Here is a 19,987-nt window from a genome sequence, read left to right as displayed (position 1 = left end):
ACACACAGGGCAAAAGAAATGTGTGGCTTGTGTGCATAAGCTTTTATTTGAGCACCATATCTATAATAATATAATCATAAAAGCATTAACCAGCCAAAAAAAAAATCTATTGACCTTGTAAGCAAAACTCCAGACGCCACACCAGCTGTGTCAGAATGACTAGTGTGATTTTATTGTTTGTGAGCATAAATAAGCTTTTATACGAGCACCATATATATAGTATTGGTGTCATAAAAGCATTAATAGGCCAAGTGTCCACACTAAGCTCAAGATGCAGCAAGCCACGCTCTTTACTCCTGGCTTCTGTCTCTCTCTACTTGTCTTTGCCCATCTTCTCGCTCACGTTCCCTTCTCCCCCTGTCTGGTTTCTTTCTCCTTTCTCCCTTCTCTCAATCAGTCTCACTCCACATTCTCCCAGTCTGTCTTCTCTGTTCTCTATTTTCTTCTCGTCTTCCCTCTCCCTTGCTCCTTCTCCCCCCTCACTTTCTCCCCTTCTCCCTCGCTTTCTCTCACTCCCTCTGTTCTCTCCCTCCCTCGCTTTCTTTTTCCATCTCTTCGCCTCAGCTTCTCTCTCCTTTATTTCTCTGTCGCTTTCTCACAGTTTCTCACTCTCTTTCCTTCTCTCTCCCCGTGCTTTCTCTCTCTCCCTCCCTCTCTTCTTTCCATCTCTCCCCCTCGGCATCTCTCTCTACTTTCCTTCTCTCTTTCTCGCTCTCTACACCGCTCGCTTTTCCCTTCTCCCTCTCCTTTCCATCTCTCCCCCCTTCTCTCTCTCTCTCTCTCTCTCTCTCTGTCTCTCTGTCTCTCTCTCTCTGTCTCTGTGTCTATCTCTGTCTCTCTCTCTCTCACTCGCCCTCTTTAGACTCTCTCTCTCTCTCTCTCTCTCTCTCTCTCTCTCTCTCTCTCTCTCTCTCTCTCTCTCTCTCTCTCTCTCTCTCTCTCTCTCTCTCTCTCTCTCTCTCTCTCTCTCTCTCTCTCTCTCTCTCTCTCTCTCTCTCCGTTTCTTTCTTCTTTCCATCTCTCTCCCCTTGCTTTCTTCTCTCTCCCTTTTGCTTTCTCCCTTTTTTTCTCTCACTCCTCCTTGCTTTCTCTCCTTCTCCCTCTCTTTATCACAGCTTCCTTTTTTTTTTTTTTAAGAAACTTTATTTTAGCAAAAAGTATAACAGTTTACAATTAACAAACAAACATCATCATTACATACAAAACATCAAAACAGTTACAGACTTTATATTTTAAAAGGTCAGAAAGTCCCATTTCTTACCTTCTCTTTCTCCCTCACTCCCTTTCATTCCATCTCTCAACCTTGGGTTCTCTCTCTCCCCCTTTCCTTCTCTCTCTCCCCCTGCTTGCTTTCTCTCTCTCTTGCTCTCTCACCCTGCTTGCTTTACATTTACATTTACAGCATTTAGCAGACGCTCTTATCCAGAGCGACTTACAAGAAGTGCTTTGTCTATCTAGAGAAAGTATCTTTGCTAGTTACCAATAGCTTAGAGAAAAAGACAGACCTGAGCTCAGATACTGCTAGAAACAAATGTCACTGCAGACACCAAGAGAAAAAGAAAGAGTTGAACGCAGAACTCTGTGCCATTCAATGCAATACAATAACAATAAGATACAATACAATAAACTACAATACAGAGTGCAGTACAATAAAATAAGTGCAGCTCCCCCTCTTTCCACCCATCCTTGCTTTCTTTTTCTATCACTCCTCCTTGTTTTCTCTCTCTCTCTCTACGCTCACCTTCTCCCTTTTTCCCCCCATTTGCTTTCTCTTTCTCCCTCTCTTCTTTCCATCTCTCCCCCTCGGCTTCTCTCTCGCTCCTCTTTCCTTCTCTCCCTCTCTCTCTCTCCCCTCTGGCTTTCTCTTGCTCTCTCCCTCTTTCCTTTCCTTCTCTCTCACCTTGCTTTCTTCTTTCTCCCCTTTTCCCTCTTTCCAGCTCTCTCTCCTCCAAGCTTTCTTTCTCTCCCTTTTTCCATCTCTCTCTCTTTTCCTTGCTTTCTCCCTCTCGCTCACTCCCTTGCTTTCTCGCTCTCTGAATGTCAGTAAAGGTCAGTGTGAGAGGTTATTAAAACTCCTGAGAAGCACCGCTGGGAGCTGCTGCTGCTAAGCTCCTCAGCCCTCCACTCATCTTCCTTCTGTTCCCTTGCTCTGTTCTTTCATCCTCTAGCTCACTCCTTCCTCACTTCTGCTCATGAAGTAACTGACCTATCCATGCCCCGCCCACAAATGCATTTATATTTTGCAAAAGCTGCTAGTTGGACACGCTTTAAAGAATGTTGGCAAAAATCCCATTAACTGTAATCAGAAATTGCAGCTCTTTGTTTAGAGCTGCTACATAATGTTAAGTTTCTAGTTTAAAGTGCTGCATTACCGAACTAGACTAACCGAAACTTGCCAACATACTAACATTAGCTGGATTACACAACGAAAAGACCACTCCCACACACACAACTTCTTCTGGGTCACAGGGGGTGCTGGAGCTTATCCAAGTGGTCATCGGGCGGAAGGCAGCCAAACATAGACATTCACTCATACACTAACACCTAAGGGAAATTCAGGCCTAGCTGCATGTCGTTGGACTGTGGAAGGAAACCAGAGTAGAAAACCCACACAGACATGGGGAGAACATGCAAACTCCACACAGAAAGGACCCTGAACGCCCAGCCGGGGAATCAAACCCAGGCCCTTCTTGGTGTGAGGCGACAGCGCTACCTACCATGCCACTGTGCCCCCCAGACCACTCCCAATGTACCCTAAACATGTGACCATTCACATGCATACAGACCAAAAATGATTTAAAATGAATGACGCTCTTTAAATGCATGTATTCTAAGACAGTCACACATTGCTATTCCTCACACTGCTATGTTTTTGCCAATGTTACAGTAAAGCTGTCCAACCTCATAGTGGTTGCTATAAAAGAATGCATTTATGGACAGGTCAATTCACAAAGCACCTCCATTACGAACCCCCTAGCTTTGCCTTTCATTTCTCCTCTCAACCATTCATTTTGCTCTCTCCCCCCACCCCCACCAAGTTTGTTATTCATTTTCCCTTCCTCCTACGTTCTCCCTTTCTACTCTCTCAAACACATAAATACTCTACTCTCTCGACACATAAATATACACCTAAAATGAATAACAGTGAAAATAAACAGTTATCCAGATAAGTGTTTCAGGAAAGCAATAATTACAGACAGTTTAGACCATCTCAGTGCTATATTCCAGCAGGATCTCTCATTCAGGGTATCAGTGCATGAGCCAGAGGAAGTATTAAACTCAGCGCAGCCCAAAATAAACATCAGCCTGGATCAATTTTCTCCTGCTGCTATTTTCGTTTGACTACAAAATGCATTTTTGCTTTTGAAGAGGGGCTCTGTAGACACAGAGCAGCAGCCCACTTGAAACAACGTCTGAAAGAAAACCAGGGGGAGATAAAAACAGCTCCTGTGGATCTTTTTCACAAGCTTTTTACTACACTTTGATTTCTGAAGGGATACCATTGCAGGCCGCCTTCTTTCAGCCACAGAGCGTCCAGATTAGGGTGGTCCCTGTTGATTATATTTGTAATCGAGTAAGCTAGTGATTATTTTGATGTGTAATTGAGTAATCAGAGGTTTAAAATAAGACCAACCTTTGAAAATGAACAAAACTGAAGGATAATAAACAATGCATAACCTTTCAAACACTGCACTTTTTTACCACTATGTAGTTAAAAAAAAAAAAGCATGTAAATGCATCATGTAAGTAAGTATATGCATTAGCATTGGACACATTGCCCACTAATCAGTGCAAATTCACCAAGAAGATACATTTTAATCAGCTTTTTCCAGATCACACCAGCCCTACCCCACAGATCCCCAAAAATAGAAAAAAAAGTACATGAATCTTTTATGAAGGTCACTCAGAAAACAGCAAGGGTGCAAGCTAATTGTCTTCCCTTTCCTAGGGGGCTTTAAGAAAGTCACACAGGAAAAATGAGCAGGTACTGTACTTGCTAATAACTGTATCAAGCCATAATTGGAATAAGGTTTCATGAACCCTCAAATCGTCACTAATTAGTCTTACCCAACATGCCCATTAACTCTGTGCAGTTTCTACATCATACATCAGTATTACTGTACCCCAAAGAGAGATAAGCAATGATGTAGGCACTGATTGAGCCCTATCAAGGCGTCACCTTATAGCTTGACAATGACCTCACCCCGCCGAGTAAATGATCAACAGAGGGGCACGGCTTAAAGCAGACATTAATGGCTCGTACTCGTGAGGACAGACACATCCACACGCAAACCACGTACATGTGTGAATCTTTGTCCTGCTGCTTAGGTCAGACCTGTTTACACTTCAACCAGAATTGTGGTGAAGGGACTTCAGTGCTTTGCAACCTTGTTATTAGCCTGTTGTGTGGTGTCTGGCTCTGGAATGTTTACATGTAAACAGCCCAGCCCCCTCCTCCAGAGTCTACATGGAACACTCCATCTGTGAGGTCTATAATTTACCCCCCAGCTTAAGAGCAGACCACTAACACCACTTAGGGGGATGGGGCTTTGTGGCTAATGAGTATTTATAGGCCAGTATTGACATCACAATCCCCATGGTAGAATGCTTGTGTGTATTTCCGTACACTTTTTCATTACTTTTGAAGAAATTCATGAAAGAAAAACAGGAGAAACAGGGCTGACCTTAATTTTATAAAACTGAAACAGAAAAGCAATTTTTTCCATTCATGGAGGTAAAAAAAAAGAAAAAAGGCCGGCATCACACTGGAAAACTGAACTTTGAAAACTTGACTTGCTTTTTTGAAATAAATGAGTCTGAAGTAATATGTAAACATGCCACAGTTTTAAAACATACAGCCCCCCAGTCCATATATGTAAAATAAAATGTTTTGAATTTGTTGTTTCCATGATGTCACGAAAACCAGCTCATTTACACATTATCCACTTTGTTAGGCTACACAAGTTTAGCTCCGCAGAGTCACACTGAAGTTATAAGCAGTGTTTCAGCTCAGACTACTTGAAAAACGAGGGGAAAAAAAAAAGAAAGAGAAAAAGCAGGATATGGGTCCTTCAAGGTTAATGTAAAATTTAAGGCTTCTCTTTTCAGAAACGCTTCACTTGCAAGGCTACCTGACACCAAGATAAGCCCTTCATGAAAAGTAATATAAATATACGTAATATTCATAAACTCTTGTAGGTGCCATGTAACCTAATGAATGCTGCCTTTCAGTAAAGTAGAGAGAGAGAGAGAGAGAGAGAGAGAGAGAGAGAGAGAGAGAGAGAGAGAGAGAGAGAGAGAGAGAGAGAGAGAGAGAGAGAGCGCACTGATAATGTCCAGAATATAGTCAAAAAGCATACTTTGACATAAATTATCACAGTGACAATGGATATTAACACACTGCCCAGCTCTATTTTGTCTTATGCCAGCAAAAAGACATTTGTGTATTGTAAATAAACATTTATTACAACACTCCATCATGATGTCATGAGGGAGGGGGTAGATAGACAGACATATGAAGACATGAAGAGTTTACCTTAAGCATTCAGCTCATGTTTATACCAAGAAGGAAACGCATACCAACACGTGTGTAAATAGCAGCTCTTCTAAGCAAAGCAGCAGCCCTTCTTAGTTTACCAGTATTACTGTTCCATGAGTTTGTTTTATACATATACCATCACGGTCAGTTCCTCATATTTCTAAAATGTAAAAAGGTTTTGGACTATTTCTGTTGATCCATTCTTTGTGAAATGTAAAATTTTCAGCAAAGCGTGAAACCTTCAGGGTGAGGGGACGAGGACACAGAACCACTTCTGACTGACATCTACTCAGAGGGAGTGATTAGGAAGGAGCAATAACAGAGCCCATATTGGCACTTCACACTTAAGGCAAGATACTTGTGATTTATTTATTAGGCTTCAGTGTCTGCTGAGCCAGTGCACAGCTGTTCTGTACCCACTGCGAGGCATTTAACAGCGGAAATGTCCCTCGTCTCTGCCCAGGCAGTCTGAGACTCAGTAAGAGAGGGCAAACAGTTTCTACAGGCTCACACCACAGGACTCCCCCTGCTACTCTTTCTGCCTTCAGAGTAGTCAAAGGAATAATGAATGAATGAATAAACGTGCATTGCTGACCTTTATTTCACATGCAGAATTTTATCTCCACTTCATAAGAATATTATCAAGGTTAAATCAAGAACCATGTATTAAAGCCAAACAGTATTACAGATAGTAGATCCAAAGTCTTGTTGCAAGAAAACTTGATCATCAGGGCTTCATCTGCTGGAAAATCTACTGATTAAGAGAATGGTCTTCCTTCTGACTGCTGAGTGTAATGTTAACCCCTCTATCTGGGTCCAAGCCAGAACCTGCTTTCTTAACCTGCCTGTTCAGGGCATTCCGTTGCCTAATTGGCTCAGAGTGCTCTTTAAATGTTGACTGGCAGATTTGCTCATAAGCGGCTCTTGGCTTGGATGTCACCTCCAAAAAAAGTTTTAATAGGAACCTTTCTATTAAATGCTAAATATTCTAAAATGTGAAATATTCTGAAGCTTTCTCCTGAAGCCTGAATTTTTTGCACATAAGACGCAACTCTTTTTTGGAATTTCGGATTGTTGTTTGCACTGCAATGAACAAACGGTCACTTGAAGTGATTCTGCCAAAGATATCACTTGCTCACCAAAAGGACAAACAGGGACACCGAGCAGGATACTTTCAATGTTGGAGAAGTGAAAGTCAAACACCTCATTCAGGAGCTAAAACAGACTGACTGTGTTCACATGCAGCTCTGACATCCCTACCCCATTTTGAACTGATTTTGGAGATGATAGCACCACATATGATGAAGCACTGTACAAATTAATCCTTGTGATGCTTGTCAAAAAGGTTTAGTAGCAGATCGGTCAGCTGGGTTGTTGCTATGCCAACAAGAGAGATGATGTCAAAGAAAATTGCAGCAAAAATTGAACAGAGGTTGAATAATGTAATGCTGCGCTCTCGTCCATCTGAAGAATCGCATTTCATATGTCAAGTATCATCAGTCCCACATGCATACACATTAATTTAATGACATCCAATGCACACATAAAAAAGGTCTTAAGGGTTTTAAGCTGCCTTTAAGTTATCAAGAAAAATAGGTTGTGTGTATGCTCAGCCATTCACATGAACGGAGACAGGGAACCGAGATAGGGAATGTGCATGCTGCATCGCGCAGCAGCAATATAGTTTCAATTGACTAAACTTTGACTGGAAAATGCACAGGCCCTATTTTTACATCTTAATTTCACAAAACATATGGGCACTATGGAAAAAATGTATATTCTGTAGATCAAGTTTTCTTGAATTATATTCACACAGCGTTTTGAATACTGTTTTGAGTTCTGTTGGGTGGCTCGCCTCCTTGAGCATTGGAGTAGTTGGAGTAGCAGTCGGGCTGCTATACAAAGTGGCATTCAACAAGTATTTTCTGTGAAGTGAGTGCTGCTTTAGTCTGAAGCTGGTGGCACATGTGGGTCAAGGTGTTCTTAAAACTAACACTAACAGTGTCTCTGTCAGGCCAGAAGCTCTGATCCCCTGAAGCTATGAGTCATGGAGGATTAGGTAAGATATAGGTAAGGGCAGTGTGTGTGTGTGGGCTGTTACCTGCAGTATGAGGACGAAGTAGTCGACGGCTTTGCCGCGCTGGTAGACGTAGTGCTGGAGCGACCGTTTGTCGTTCTCGTTGAATTTGATCTCTTGGATCACATCTGGGTGCTTCAAGATCCTCAACAGAATCTTCTCTGAGATCTGGGACTGACAGAACAAATTCACCTCTGCGAGAGAGAGAGAGAGAGAGAGAGAGAGAGAGAGAGAGAGGGAGAGAGGGAGAGAGGGAGAGAGGGAGAGAGAGAGAGAGAGAGAGAGAGAGAGAGAGAGAGAGAGAGAGAGAGAGAGAGAGAGAGAGAGAGAGAGAGAGAGAGAGAGTGAGCGCATGCGAGAGAGAGTGAGAGAGAGCGCATGCGAGAGTGAGAGAGAGAGAGCGCATGCGAGAGTGAGAGAGAGAGAGCGCATGCGAGAGTGAGAGAGAGCGCATGCGAGAGTGAGAGAATAAAGATGGAAAGAGAGTGAGTGAAAGAGAAAAGAGAGGGAAAGATTGCAAGAACGACAAAGTTAGAGAGAAAGGAAGAGAGAAAAAATTGTGAAAAGGAGAAAGAAGGCGAGAGAAAGAAATGGAGGGCAGCGAGAGAAACAAGAAGAAAGTGAAAAAAGATGGAAAGAGTAAGAGGAAGAGAAAAACAGAAGAGAGAAAGAGAAAGACAGAAAGAGCGAGAGGAAGAGACAGATGGGTAGAGAGACAGATGGGTAGAGAGAAAGGAAGAGAGAAAAGGGAAGGAGAAAAAGAAGAGAGAAAAAGAGACAGGGAGAAAGAGACAAAAAGAGAAAAAAAGAGAAGAGAGAAAGTAGAAAAAGAAAAAGATGGAAAGAGTAAGAGGAAGAGAGAAAAAAGAGAGAAAGAGAGGTGGGGGAGAAAGGAGAAAGGAAAAAAGGAGAAGAAGAAAGGGGACCGAAAAGGGGAAAACAGGAAAAAGAGCGGAAGAATGCATGTGGACAAAATTAATGCTGGCTGAAATTCATTAAAACACAGACATTAAAGACTCTGCAATTTCTGCTTTGTGTGATGGGCCTTTTTCTATTCAATCCTCACTCAGAGTCAAGATGCTGACCTCACACTCCTGACCTCCTCCAGACCACAGAGCCTTTTACCCACACTGCTTCCCTCCTGCCTGCACCAGTCCACTTTACTCAGCACCATGACTCCATCTAACAGACGGCTTGTTACTGCCAGCAGCCCACTAACCATCTAAAGCTCAGCAGGGGACGGCGCTGCATGGGAGGGCCTCATAAGCAACCGCCACAAATACCACAGTGCTGCTGTAGCACAGTCGTGTCCCCTGGAAACTCCTATTTTCCCAGGTGCCGTGGCTGAAAAGTAGACTATTCATTTGCATCAAGGTCAGAACTATGATGTTAAAGGGTCCACATCCTGGAAAAGTTATTTTTGTGCAAAAATTCACTGCTTTTTTTTTTTTTTTTTTTTTTAAATAAAAGAGTACTATGTAGGGCCTGTCAGAAAATTTTAGCTGATCATTGTCAAATACATAATTGCGATGAACAATTTAATTCAAGAAAAATTCTCTTGTTCATTGTATGTATCTTTCCCAGCTCTGTTAACTGAGAAGGTAACACTGGTACTACTACCACTGAAAAGATACACTACATGGTTTGGCCTGTGCACACAGTCTCGGTTAAACAGAATCAAAGCTTCTGTTTTTTGTTTACAGTAAAATAACCAACAACACCAACACCAACACCAACACCAACAATAATAATAATAATAATAATAATAATAATAAGACACACACACAAACAAAACACACAACACTTATTCTGTTGGCACACATGCGTAAAACATCAGAATTAGCTACACAGCTAAAAAATAAGCAAACATTACTTGGACTGCCCTCTAAATATGTTAGAAGTCAGATGTGTTTTGGGTTCATAAGCCCCATCTCAAAGAATGCATTTAGTGCTTTTTTTTTATGTTTATTTGCCAAACACACACAATTCACATTTTGTTTGCTACGTGTTATTGTGAAAATCTAGTTACTGTGCAGAATGACTGCAGTCAGCTTAAATAACTGCAAACATCTCAAATAATTGCGCAATAGAATTAGGCAATTATGTAATTGTTAGGCCTAGTACTATGTAAACATAGCAGCAGAAGTATTGCAGTGTAACATAGTGGTAGAAAGATTGAACATTGTGTTGTTCCCAACCATCAGGAGTATCACTTAAGCCAGATCCAGGATCTGGACATCCAAAAGCAGAGGCTTAAGTTTTAAGATTTTTCTTGATGTTTTGGAGAAATTCAGTCCAAACTTTTTTTTATTATTATTATTATTATTATTATTATTTTATTTTTATTTTTTTACACATTTACGTTTACATTTTTAGCCGAGACAGATTTTGGAATGAAGCACAATACAGGGCTGGCAGTCAGAACAGAGATCACTTACACACAGTGTCAATGTCACTGCAGTGCTGAGAATGATCCCCCAAAATAACACCTGCTTGGTGGTGGCTCAGTGGAGGTCCAGGACATTGAAGAATGAGGTAAAGAAAGGCTAAAAATGAATGCTAGACTAAATGGACTGCAATATGTAACTGTAAAAATGTAAAATGTACTGCATTTGTATTCAGAAGCCACATACGTTTCACTGGTTCCCCAGTATGTAAAATTAACCTAAAAAACAGCAACTATGAATTAAAATACACAAGTATGTTCTCTGTAGACGACGTGTTCACTTACATTCACTTAGAAAATCAGCAAAATGTCATTTGATCCTGGGTGCACAAACTTTTGCATATGACTGTATATGATAAGTGGACCAGGTGAAATGTACAATGAGTGTATATACAAGGTGTACCCAATTAAATGGCAAAAAATGAAAGCCCTTTTTTCTACAGCGATTCCCCATGTGAATGTAGGCTGATCAACATTTTCACTCGAGTGGAATTGAACCAACTCACTGCACAAACTCCCCAAACTCCTATCCTTTATGGTACACATTTTACTCTGAGCATTGTGAGTAGTAATGTACCTGTGGCTAGGAAGCGGTGGGCAGCCAGCAGCAGCTGAGGAGAAATCTTGACTTTAGATTCACTCTCGTGCTTGAAGGCGGAGAAGTCCCGCTTGTTCTTATTGGGCGCCACTTTTTTCCTGGTACGATTGTCAGCTGGAATTGTAAAGACACATGAGTGTCAATGATTGAACACATTTCTCAAACACAGATCATTATACATCATTCAGTAACAGGTGCACAACATGGTCAGGATATTAATCATCTATATGAACTATTCAGGGTACAAAAGATTTAAGAGAAGCCAATTGAGCTGTAAAACACTGCTAAACACCAAATATTAACCATTTATTTTAACTCTGCAGCTTAACCTCCGGCCACTGCAATGAAAAACTGTATGAAACAAAACATACAAAGATATGAGTCAAAGGTCTGTTCCACCTTTGGAACAGAACAGGTCTTTCTAAGGATGTATGACACCACAATATACACTATTATTTGCAATTCTTTGTTTGTGGGGGGCGTGTGAAAGAGGTGTGTGGAAGAGGCGTCTGTTCATGATGACTGACTAACTGAAATATGGTATTGAGTGTTGCAAGGGATTATGCAAGAAAAACAAGTTGTGGGCTCGTGTGCAAGCTTAAAGGAGACCAAGTTGTGCTTTGTCCTAATCAGTTCATGTATGCGTTTCTTACCACTGTGTTCCATTCAAGAAATCATTAAACATCTCTGCTGTTTTTGCCATTATTCCTTTCAAAAAAAGCATGTGACTCAACAGGTCATTAGGATTTTTTACCTATTTTCTTCACAGCAAAGTACAGCATCCCAGCAGAATAACCACATCCATCAACCCCATCTTCAATGCCACCTCTGCCACTTCCAACGAGATTTCACAGTACGGCATTTAGGACATAAACAAGAATATCTATTGTTGTTGGAGGCCAGGTTTCCAGGGAATCATATTTTCAAGCACAGGCAAGTAAACACCTTAGTTTCTGTAATTCTAACATCCCACCATTCAGTGCATTGACACATGCTGGTACTCTTCAACTGACCTGGTGCAGTCATGGGCTGGAGGTTAGGGAACTGTTCGATCCCCAGTGCTGACAGTCCATGACTGAAGTGTCCTTGAGCAAGACACCTAACCCCCAATTGTTCCCCGGGCGCCGTGGATAGGGCTGCCCACTGCTCTGCGCAAGTGTGCTCACTGCCTAGTGTATGTGTACTCAGTAGTGTGTATGTGGTGTTTCACTTCACGGATGAGTTAAATGCGGAGGTGGAATTTCCCCATTTGTGGTATTAAAAAAAGCATCACTTAACCTCCAAGCACCGTTCAGTTTCTCACCACCTCACTCAGCACTTTGCCATTACAATACGTTAAACTGAGGCATATAGAGACCACAGAAAGACACAGTAGTTCACATATGGCTTCAATACTACACAGAGAAAGATTGTTTAGATAAACAGACAAATGTTAATTGTCTGTTATTTCCAACAATTTTACTAGGCTAGTCAACGCCCCCGAAACGACCCTTTCTTCACAGATGAGAAAATTCTAGGTTATAACACAAAAGCTGGATTAAAGCGTTTTTTTCCCCCTCCGTCACGAAAGATGTCCTAAAGTGCAGAAGGAAGCATTCTGAACTCAAAAAAGGGGTCTCCTTAAAATGTTTTCATTAAAACAGTCACTCACTGTAAAGGTCCGATTCATCCAGGATCTCTGATTTGATGATCTCCTCGATGACGTCCTCCAAAGTGACCAATCCCAAAACCTCATAGAATGGATCACCCTCCCCCTCATTATTCACCTTTTGGACGATGGCCAGGTGGGATTTACCTGTAAAAGAAAGAATTATACAGATCACTGAAATCAGTCTGTTGTCATGGTCCTCCCAGTGCTTAGCAGTGCAATTTGATAGGGGATGATTTAATGCAGAATAAACTCGCAACTTTCACCACAACTTGATTCAAATGTTTTGAGTTGTTTTTTAGAATTATCTTAAAAATACAGTGAAGACACAAAAGTGTCAAGGAACCTTTTACATGGTGGAATAAAAACCAAAACACAATACACCATGTGTTTATCCCATTGTTTGAAAACAGAGAATTTTACTTTAATGACCAAAAAAGATAGCAGCAGATAACATTATTAAAAATAATTATAATTGTTTCTAACATTCCAAATTTGATGCAGTTCGATCACGACCGTCAGAGATATGCCTCACGATCCATCAATGCATTTTCCAGACAGCCAGACACTGAGTTTGTGTCATAAATTTCAAAACTCATTCAAAAACAAGGGGGAAAAAAAATTCACCTTTATGATAATGCTATTCTGTAATTTGTTAGTGCTAAACTAAGAGTGATTAAATTGTACATTTTAAAACTTTTAAAGATATTTCATACTTTATTTGAAGCATATAACAGACATCAACATTTTTTTCCTCTTTGCAGCACTTTAACAGTGAATCTTTCAGTAAAGAGCTCTGGCTGTAGCCAATAGAGCTGCCACTATTTTCTGTTTTCCATTGATATCTTACTGAAACACATTGGTCGGCTACCACACGTGACCACAGTCAGTGACGTATCTATTTCCAGAAAGACTAGAATCATATTTTTTCCTTGTATAAATGGTCCCACCTTGTAAATCAGAACATTATTAGGTGATTCTTCTGTCCGTTTCTGATGATTTTAGTTGTAAATCAGATACATTTGGCCTTTATTTCAGCTCTTGAAGGCCAAACCAACAGGGTAGTATACTTGGCTCTATACAACAAGCATAATGATTCTATTAAATAAAATAGACTTTAAAATTACAGCTATGTATTTTGTGTTTCACAGAAATTATCAGGCCTTGCCTACAGGCTCAGAGAGTGCTGAGGATTTCCCATTGTTTTATACCCCTACATCCTTCAGTTGAGATTCAGGCTGAGGTCCAGGATGTGCTTACTGGCCAGACTGATAAGACAGTGCTTTCCTCAGCTTGGTGATAATGTAGCAGGTGTGGCTAACACTCAGATCTAAGAGCTACAGCCATTATTACTTAAAGAAGCAGAGGCAACTAGTCCAACCTGCAGATTTTGAACTTTCAATATTCATCTGTATAAATGTTACACTCATAAGTAGAAGAGGATATATCATTAAGAGTTACTGTAAGCTGCACCTTGTTTTGTGGGGAAAAAAAAGCAATGCATGTTTACACTTCCAAAAACTCACTAAATAGAGTCTAACCTTTCAATAAATTACACAATTAAGGTAATAACTAAGGGTTGAAAACACTAAACCTAAGTCTGTACATGTAACATGTAATGTAATCCAACAGTGAGCATTCAGAGTATTGCGGCTGGTCTCTCACATTGGTTATGGTAATTAGGCTTCTGATTCAATTAGAATGACAATACTGAAGACAGTTCAAATAGATGGAAATAAGAGTGTTTTGCTGAAAAGTTCTCTTTCACACCATACTTGTTGCTCATCATTAGGCTTGCTATAGAGAAAATAAGCTCTAGCAGAGAGTTTAGTACATTAAGTACATACCTTAAAATGGATAGAGAGGGAAAACAAAAACAAAACAAACAAATTTTCCAGTGACGCAAAACAGAGTGCCAATGAACATAGTTACAGCACAGTAGCAGCAGGGGGGCTATTGGAAGTGTTAATACCAAGCAGGTCAAATTGCCTGAGGTTTTATGGCTCCCGATACATCACTTAACTGTGCACTTTAAATGTCATATTTGTTATTAATGATATTGGCCGTTCTTGGACTTTGGCCGCTGTTTGAAACTGTAAGTGCCTGATAAAGTGGAAGTTGTCAGAAATGCTTAATGTAACTCTGTGCTTGAATACAGCTTATCAGGGCTGGGTGACTCTCACTCTCACTCTTACTCATTTGAGACACACACACACACACACACACACACACACACACACACACACACACACACACACACACACACACACACACACACACACACACACACACACACACACACCCCAGACTTGGCGTCAGAACTAATAAAAAATAAATAAATAAATACAAAAACAACGGCCTTCACACATTACATTGATTAATATTTTCCAAGAATAACAAGACCTACTTCTAGTACATATCAAAAAAGTGTTCAGTTATGACTTGCTCATGTACAATAGTTAAAATCTTTAAGCTTCTGTAAGTAGCTGATGCCTCCACAAACATGACATCATTAAACTCCTCCACTTCAAAAAAGCAAACCAATAGGGGCTAGAATTAAACACAGACAATGCACAATAAACCAACCAATACTGACACCAATACAGCAATACCTACCAATGTTTTCTCAGCTACTGTTCACCATTTCAAGGATGGGTCATACATCAACATGACATACCACATAACATACATATATATAAAAAATATGTTGATAATTATTAGGCTTTTCTGCCTAAATAATTATAATTCTAAGGTAACTTGAGAAACAGAACATGAGCACCTACAAATTTACCATCATTTGAGCGAGAGACCTACTATAAGTACATGTAGGTCAGCGTGTATCTACTATGGCAAAGGAAACAAGTGCTATTCCACATTAAATCATATAACAGCTGATTTTATGTGTTATTGTAGACCACCATACTGTACTACTTGATTGTTTGATCTCCAGATGCGACTGGGTAAATGTGTTAGATCAGACTAGCTGCTTTGAGTGAACTCACGTTATGAGGAACGAGCCGGCATGTGTAACCCTGTGTTCTTATTAGCACTAGCATGACAGGCAACCAGTCATTTCCTATGGAAGTAGGCAATTTGCAGCTGCAATTTAGTAACAAGCAACAAGGGACACAGTGACAGGGTGACAAGCAACAAATCGAGTTGGGATTTTCTCAGTGCTGAAGTGACAACCTAAATGATTGGCTCGTGAATCGTAGACGCTGGGGTCCGAGGTCCCCTTCCTCTGCTCTCTAAAATTCAGACATTCCAATTCTGTTCCTAACAGTATCAAAAACAACTTGTAAATTTATAACTGCAGTTTTATTTTTCTTGTCAGTAGCTGGACAAATGTACACCATCATATACGACAACAAGCACTCCTCAAGCACTCTGCTAGAGATAAACTTGGGTTGACATTAGCAACTTCTCACGTCCTGATGTGAATATATGGGAAGATAATCTGTCTGACAGAGAGATTCTGCTGTACTGTCATGCAGGATACATCAGTAATGTATCAGTTTCATTGCATGCAGCAAACTAAAGAACAAATACGTAGGTACTCATGCGTATGATCACTATAAATACTCAATATTATACGGCACATTCACAGACGGGAACCCTCAGGGCCTTATAGGCCATCGGATACCATCTAATGATTTCTGGGAAGTAAACAATTCGTGTCTGTCTTATTCTACTTCAACAGGATCATGCTTGTATTTAAGCTCTGCAAGTATTACAAGACTACACTTGTTTCATTGTTTAGTTCAAGTTGGAAATAAAAGGGTTAAACTCATAACAGCCAACAGAAAATTGTTCTTCTGTGGTATCTAGATAGAGTAATGTGAGCTCTCGTATTGGTTTGGACTTAAAAAGCTGAAGAGAAGAACTTTCAGCATTTTTACAATGCAACAAAGGAATTGTCAAATCATGTTTTAATTTCTAACCAGTGGGATGAATTTCATAAGAAAAAAAATGGATGTCCTAGATATGTTGCTGACTGAATTCAAATGAAAGCTTAAATCAGTGGATTTTTGGAAACCAAAAACAGCAGCAGCAGCTCTAAACCAGGCTTCTTTACTGAGTCATTGTGTGACTGTAAAATATGTGCTAATATGTCTATCACAAGCTATTAATAAAAATGTCTTTTAAAAGCTTCAAATGTCTGTTAAATCTTCACTATTAAAAAAGATGGTTCTTCAAGGGTTCTTTAGTAAAGAAATATAGAACCGTGAACACTCGAATAACCCTCTGCACGATTACAGGGTTCTTTGCTTCATGAAATGGTTCTCCTGTAAATTGATGGAGTATGTGCTGTATATGGTTCTATATGCAACCTTTTTGAAAGGGATTCTATAGTTATCAAGCTTGTAACAACAATAGAACCCTTTTTGATGCCAAGAGCTGTATAAGCACACAAATGGCTTGAGTGTTCATTGTTCCATATAGAACTTCTTCAGTAAAGAACCTCTAAAAATGGTCATTTATAAGAATGTAGAACTGCTTTTTTCAAAATTTCCAATCCCACATGAAACTGTACAGGCCAGGCTTTACCAGTCATGCTTTCTCACTGTATTTACATGGCCAATTAATAATTCTTTATATTTTAAATATACCTTAAAACACAAAATGATGCAAGGCTGTGTAGATGCACGTTTGTACATTATAACGGGCCAAATATTGGCATCTCTTGAAGATGCTCCCCAAAAGCCAGGGTGTCATTCATCCACTGGCATCTATGCATCTACACAAAACCTTCCTTTTTGGGCTTAAATTTATGTAGGTCAGAATTTAAAATAAATATAGAAATAGACGCCTCACACTGCTGCACCTTTTCATGACACTAAAGCTCTGAAAAGGAGTTCAGTGTTACTTCAGTCTGAGAGAGCAAGAGAGAGCAACTCATAAGCAACCTGACAGAGGAGGTAACAACGAGAGGCCTATTCTCTTACTGGAAAGGATGAAGAAGAGATAAAATGCAGCTTTGTGTAAAGTACGAAGGATTTAGTTTTCATTTACCGAATCCCCCCCAGCCAAGTCCTTATGTTTCAAACCACCGCTAAATCATTAACAAGACATAATTATGCTTGGCAGCAACATTGTAAACTATACAGTGGCTTAAGTATAGAGTGATCTATCAGACAAAGCATGTTTTCTTCCAGTCTTGTTATTAGCTTTTGCTGCTGTTTTTTGCTTATGCAACAATTAGCCCATGCCTTAACAAGCCTGCTAGCTGCTTTCCTGTAGTATAAGAGCAAGTAAGCGAGCAAGAGTCAGACAGACATTCCTAGCTGTCCAAAAACTATAAGCAACAGTCAACTCAAACCATCAGGTTCTGGTAAATTACACTGTGAGGAGATTTAACTACATCCATATGAGCATTATTAATGTCAGGTACTGATGTTCTCATTCACAAACAGCACTTCAACTGATTTCAGAAATACTGGATGAAGCTCCATCACTCCAGAAAATTCAGTTCCACAGCTTTACAGCTCAATGCTGTACATATGAAGATTATATAAGCTGTGTCTGAACACCTGAACAGCTGCATCAGCAATGCGTGCACTTTAAAGTTGAATTCATTAATAAGGAGGGTGTCTAGATACCTTACAACACATTGTACAAGCATCCGCTCACTAATGACAATGTATGTACGAACACTGGGTGAACACCCATGCACAGGTACACAATATGGACAAAATACTGGCACTGCGATTCTACTGCTTTATATTACTATTAAAATGCCTTGCAATATACTAAAACACATGTGATTGAATAATGTGAACTACTTAATTTTTTTTAAGTAGGGCTAGCCTGCATTGTTTTGATCAACATGAATGACAATATCTGACCATGTTTGACCAAAATAGCCATGTTAACTCCACTAGCTAACCATGTTTCCCCATACCATGTGATAGTACCAGGCTAAGAGGATGAAGGCTAGCAAAAGCAAATGCATCCTCCAAGACACATGGAGCAACATCACATCCTTCAGAACTGCCCATCACTGGCTAGAGTGTAGGGGGGGGGGGGGGCTGAGGGATGTCCTACCTGGGCAGAGGGAGCACGGCCAGTTATACTCTCTTGGACACCCAACCACAGATAGCTGTGGCATCACTAGGCTTTGAATGCATGAATCTCCTGATATCAGGTCCAACACTTGGACGCTTGTGTCACTTGGGAGCCCAGCCCTGTATCATGAATCAGCCCAGTATCATCGGTACAATATTGACAGGTCAACACTGCGATCATGTTCAATAAAGAATATATCGCGTGGCCCTACAGCTCTGCATTTAAGGGTCACGACTGGTTATGGTGAAGAGGTTTCAGACAGCAGACGATGCACTGCATGCTGCGCAACTGTGGATGAGGCAACGTCCTGACAGCACTGCTGTTGAGCTGAGAGTGACTAACCACTGGGCCAGTGTAAATCTGAATCCGACTCTCAGAGCCATTACTTCATCTGAACACACACACACACACACACACACACACACACACAGCCTTCTGTAAAGCAGATATGAGTCAGCCATTTGTAAGTAACTGCTGATGTGAACTGATGCAAAGACATGCACGCAGAGGTCACGCGCACGTCCGAGCACATACACAAGCCAGCTCTTGCTGACTCATCGCTCACTCTGGTTAAAACAATGTTGGTCTTTCTTTCCCTCCTCTCCCACACACACACACACACACTTACCAGGCACACTCCAGCACTACACACTCTGTCCTTCAGTATGCACCCTAATTGCTTTTCCTGGACATCTTCACTAACCCACAATTATTCGCAAACCAAATCTGACCTTATTAGCGCCATATTAGCTGTTGTATTACTTGAATACAACCAGTTACACAGCTTACTGTAAAGGTTGGCAGTTTGTGTGATGATAAAGCATATTTTACATTGTCTTAATGGTCTCTCTTACAGTAAGAAGCAGAAAGACAGGGATATGTATATGTATTTGGCCACATTTGGTTTTACACCAACTGTTTCGTATGCAAGAAGTTTGGACACCCTTGGCAAAACTGCACATTTTGTTGATTTCTGAGGTGAAACGGAGTAAACAATTTCTGAAGTAAACTATGTTAAAATTCTGCCAATGATAATGCGCAGTAATTTTACATTTGATTAACTTAAAAACTTGGTAATTGTGGCATGAGCAACAGTTTAGGCACCCTGTACTTAAGTCAGTATTTTGTAACATCCCCTTTAGCAGATTTCACAGCTTGCAAGCGCTTTTGGCTGCCAGCTATGAGACTTTCTGTTCTCATTTTAAGATTTTTCACCCACTCCTCCTAGATTTGCGATGTTCTTGGGCCTTCCTACATTCGCAGCACGTTTAAGATCTACCCACAGATGTTCAGGGGCCTGTGAGGGCCACTCCAACAGCTTCAGAGCTTACATTTCTTGAAGTAGTTCATGGTGGATTTTGGTGTTGTTGATCACTGTACTGTTGTATAAACCAGCCTATTTCAGCTTCAGATGAGCCGTGTCAAATTTGCTTCCAGATTTTGCTGATGCTTTGTGGAATCCATTCTCCCATCTACTTGTGAAATGTTTCCTGTAACATAGGCAGCCACACAACCCCAATGCATAACAAACCACTTCCATGCTTACCAGCCATGGTGCTCTTTTCAAACGCTGCTCCTCTTTTCTACTAATATACATTCTGTGATTGTTCGGT

General features: G+C 40.6%; 1 protein-coding gene across 1 annotated transcript in view; it reads right to left on the bottom strand.

Moving 5' to 3' along the window:
- Positions 1 to 19,987, bottom strand: part of LOC108431740 (metal transporter CNNM4) — a 58,141-nt gene that overhangs the window by 21,390 nt on the left and 16,764 nt on the right. The window contains exons 2-4 of the mRNA XM_017705094.2: positions 12,312 to 12,455; positions 10,640 to 10,774; positions 7,641 to 7,810 (exon numbers count right to left, since the gene is read on the bottom strand). Coding sequence (XP_017560583.2) covers positions 7,641 to 7,810; positions 10,640 to 10,774; positions 12,312 to 12,455 — 449 coding nt within the window. The remainder of the gene's footprint in view (positions 1 to 7,640; positions 7,811 to 10,639; positions 10,775 to 12,311; positions 12,456 to 19,987) is intronic.

The sequence above is a fragment of the Pygocentrus nattereri genome, chromosome 20 (genome assembly GCF_015220715.1).
Source record: "Pygocentrus nattereri isolate fPygNat1 chromosome 20, fPygNat1.pri, whole genome shotgun sequence".
In the NCBI taxonomy this organism is placed as follows: Eukaryota; Metazoa; Chordata; class Actinopteri; order Characiformes; family Serrasalmidae; genus Pygocentrus; species Pygocentrus nattereri.
The sequence above is the reverse complement of the archived record's forward strand: the minus strand, read 5'-3'. Positions and strand labels throughout refer to the sequence as shown.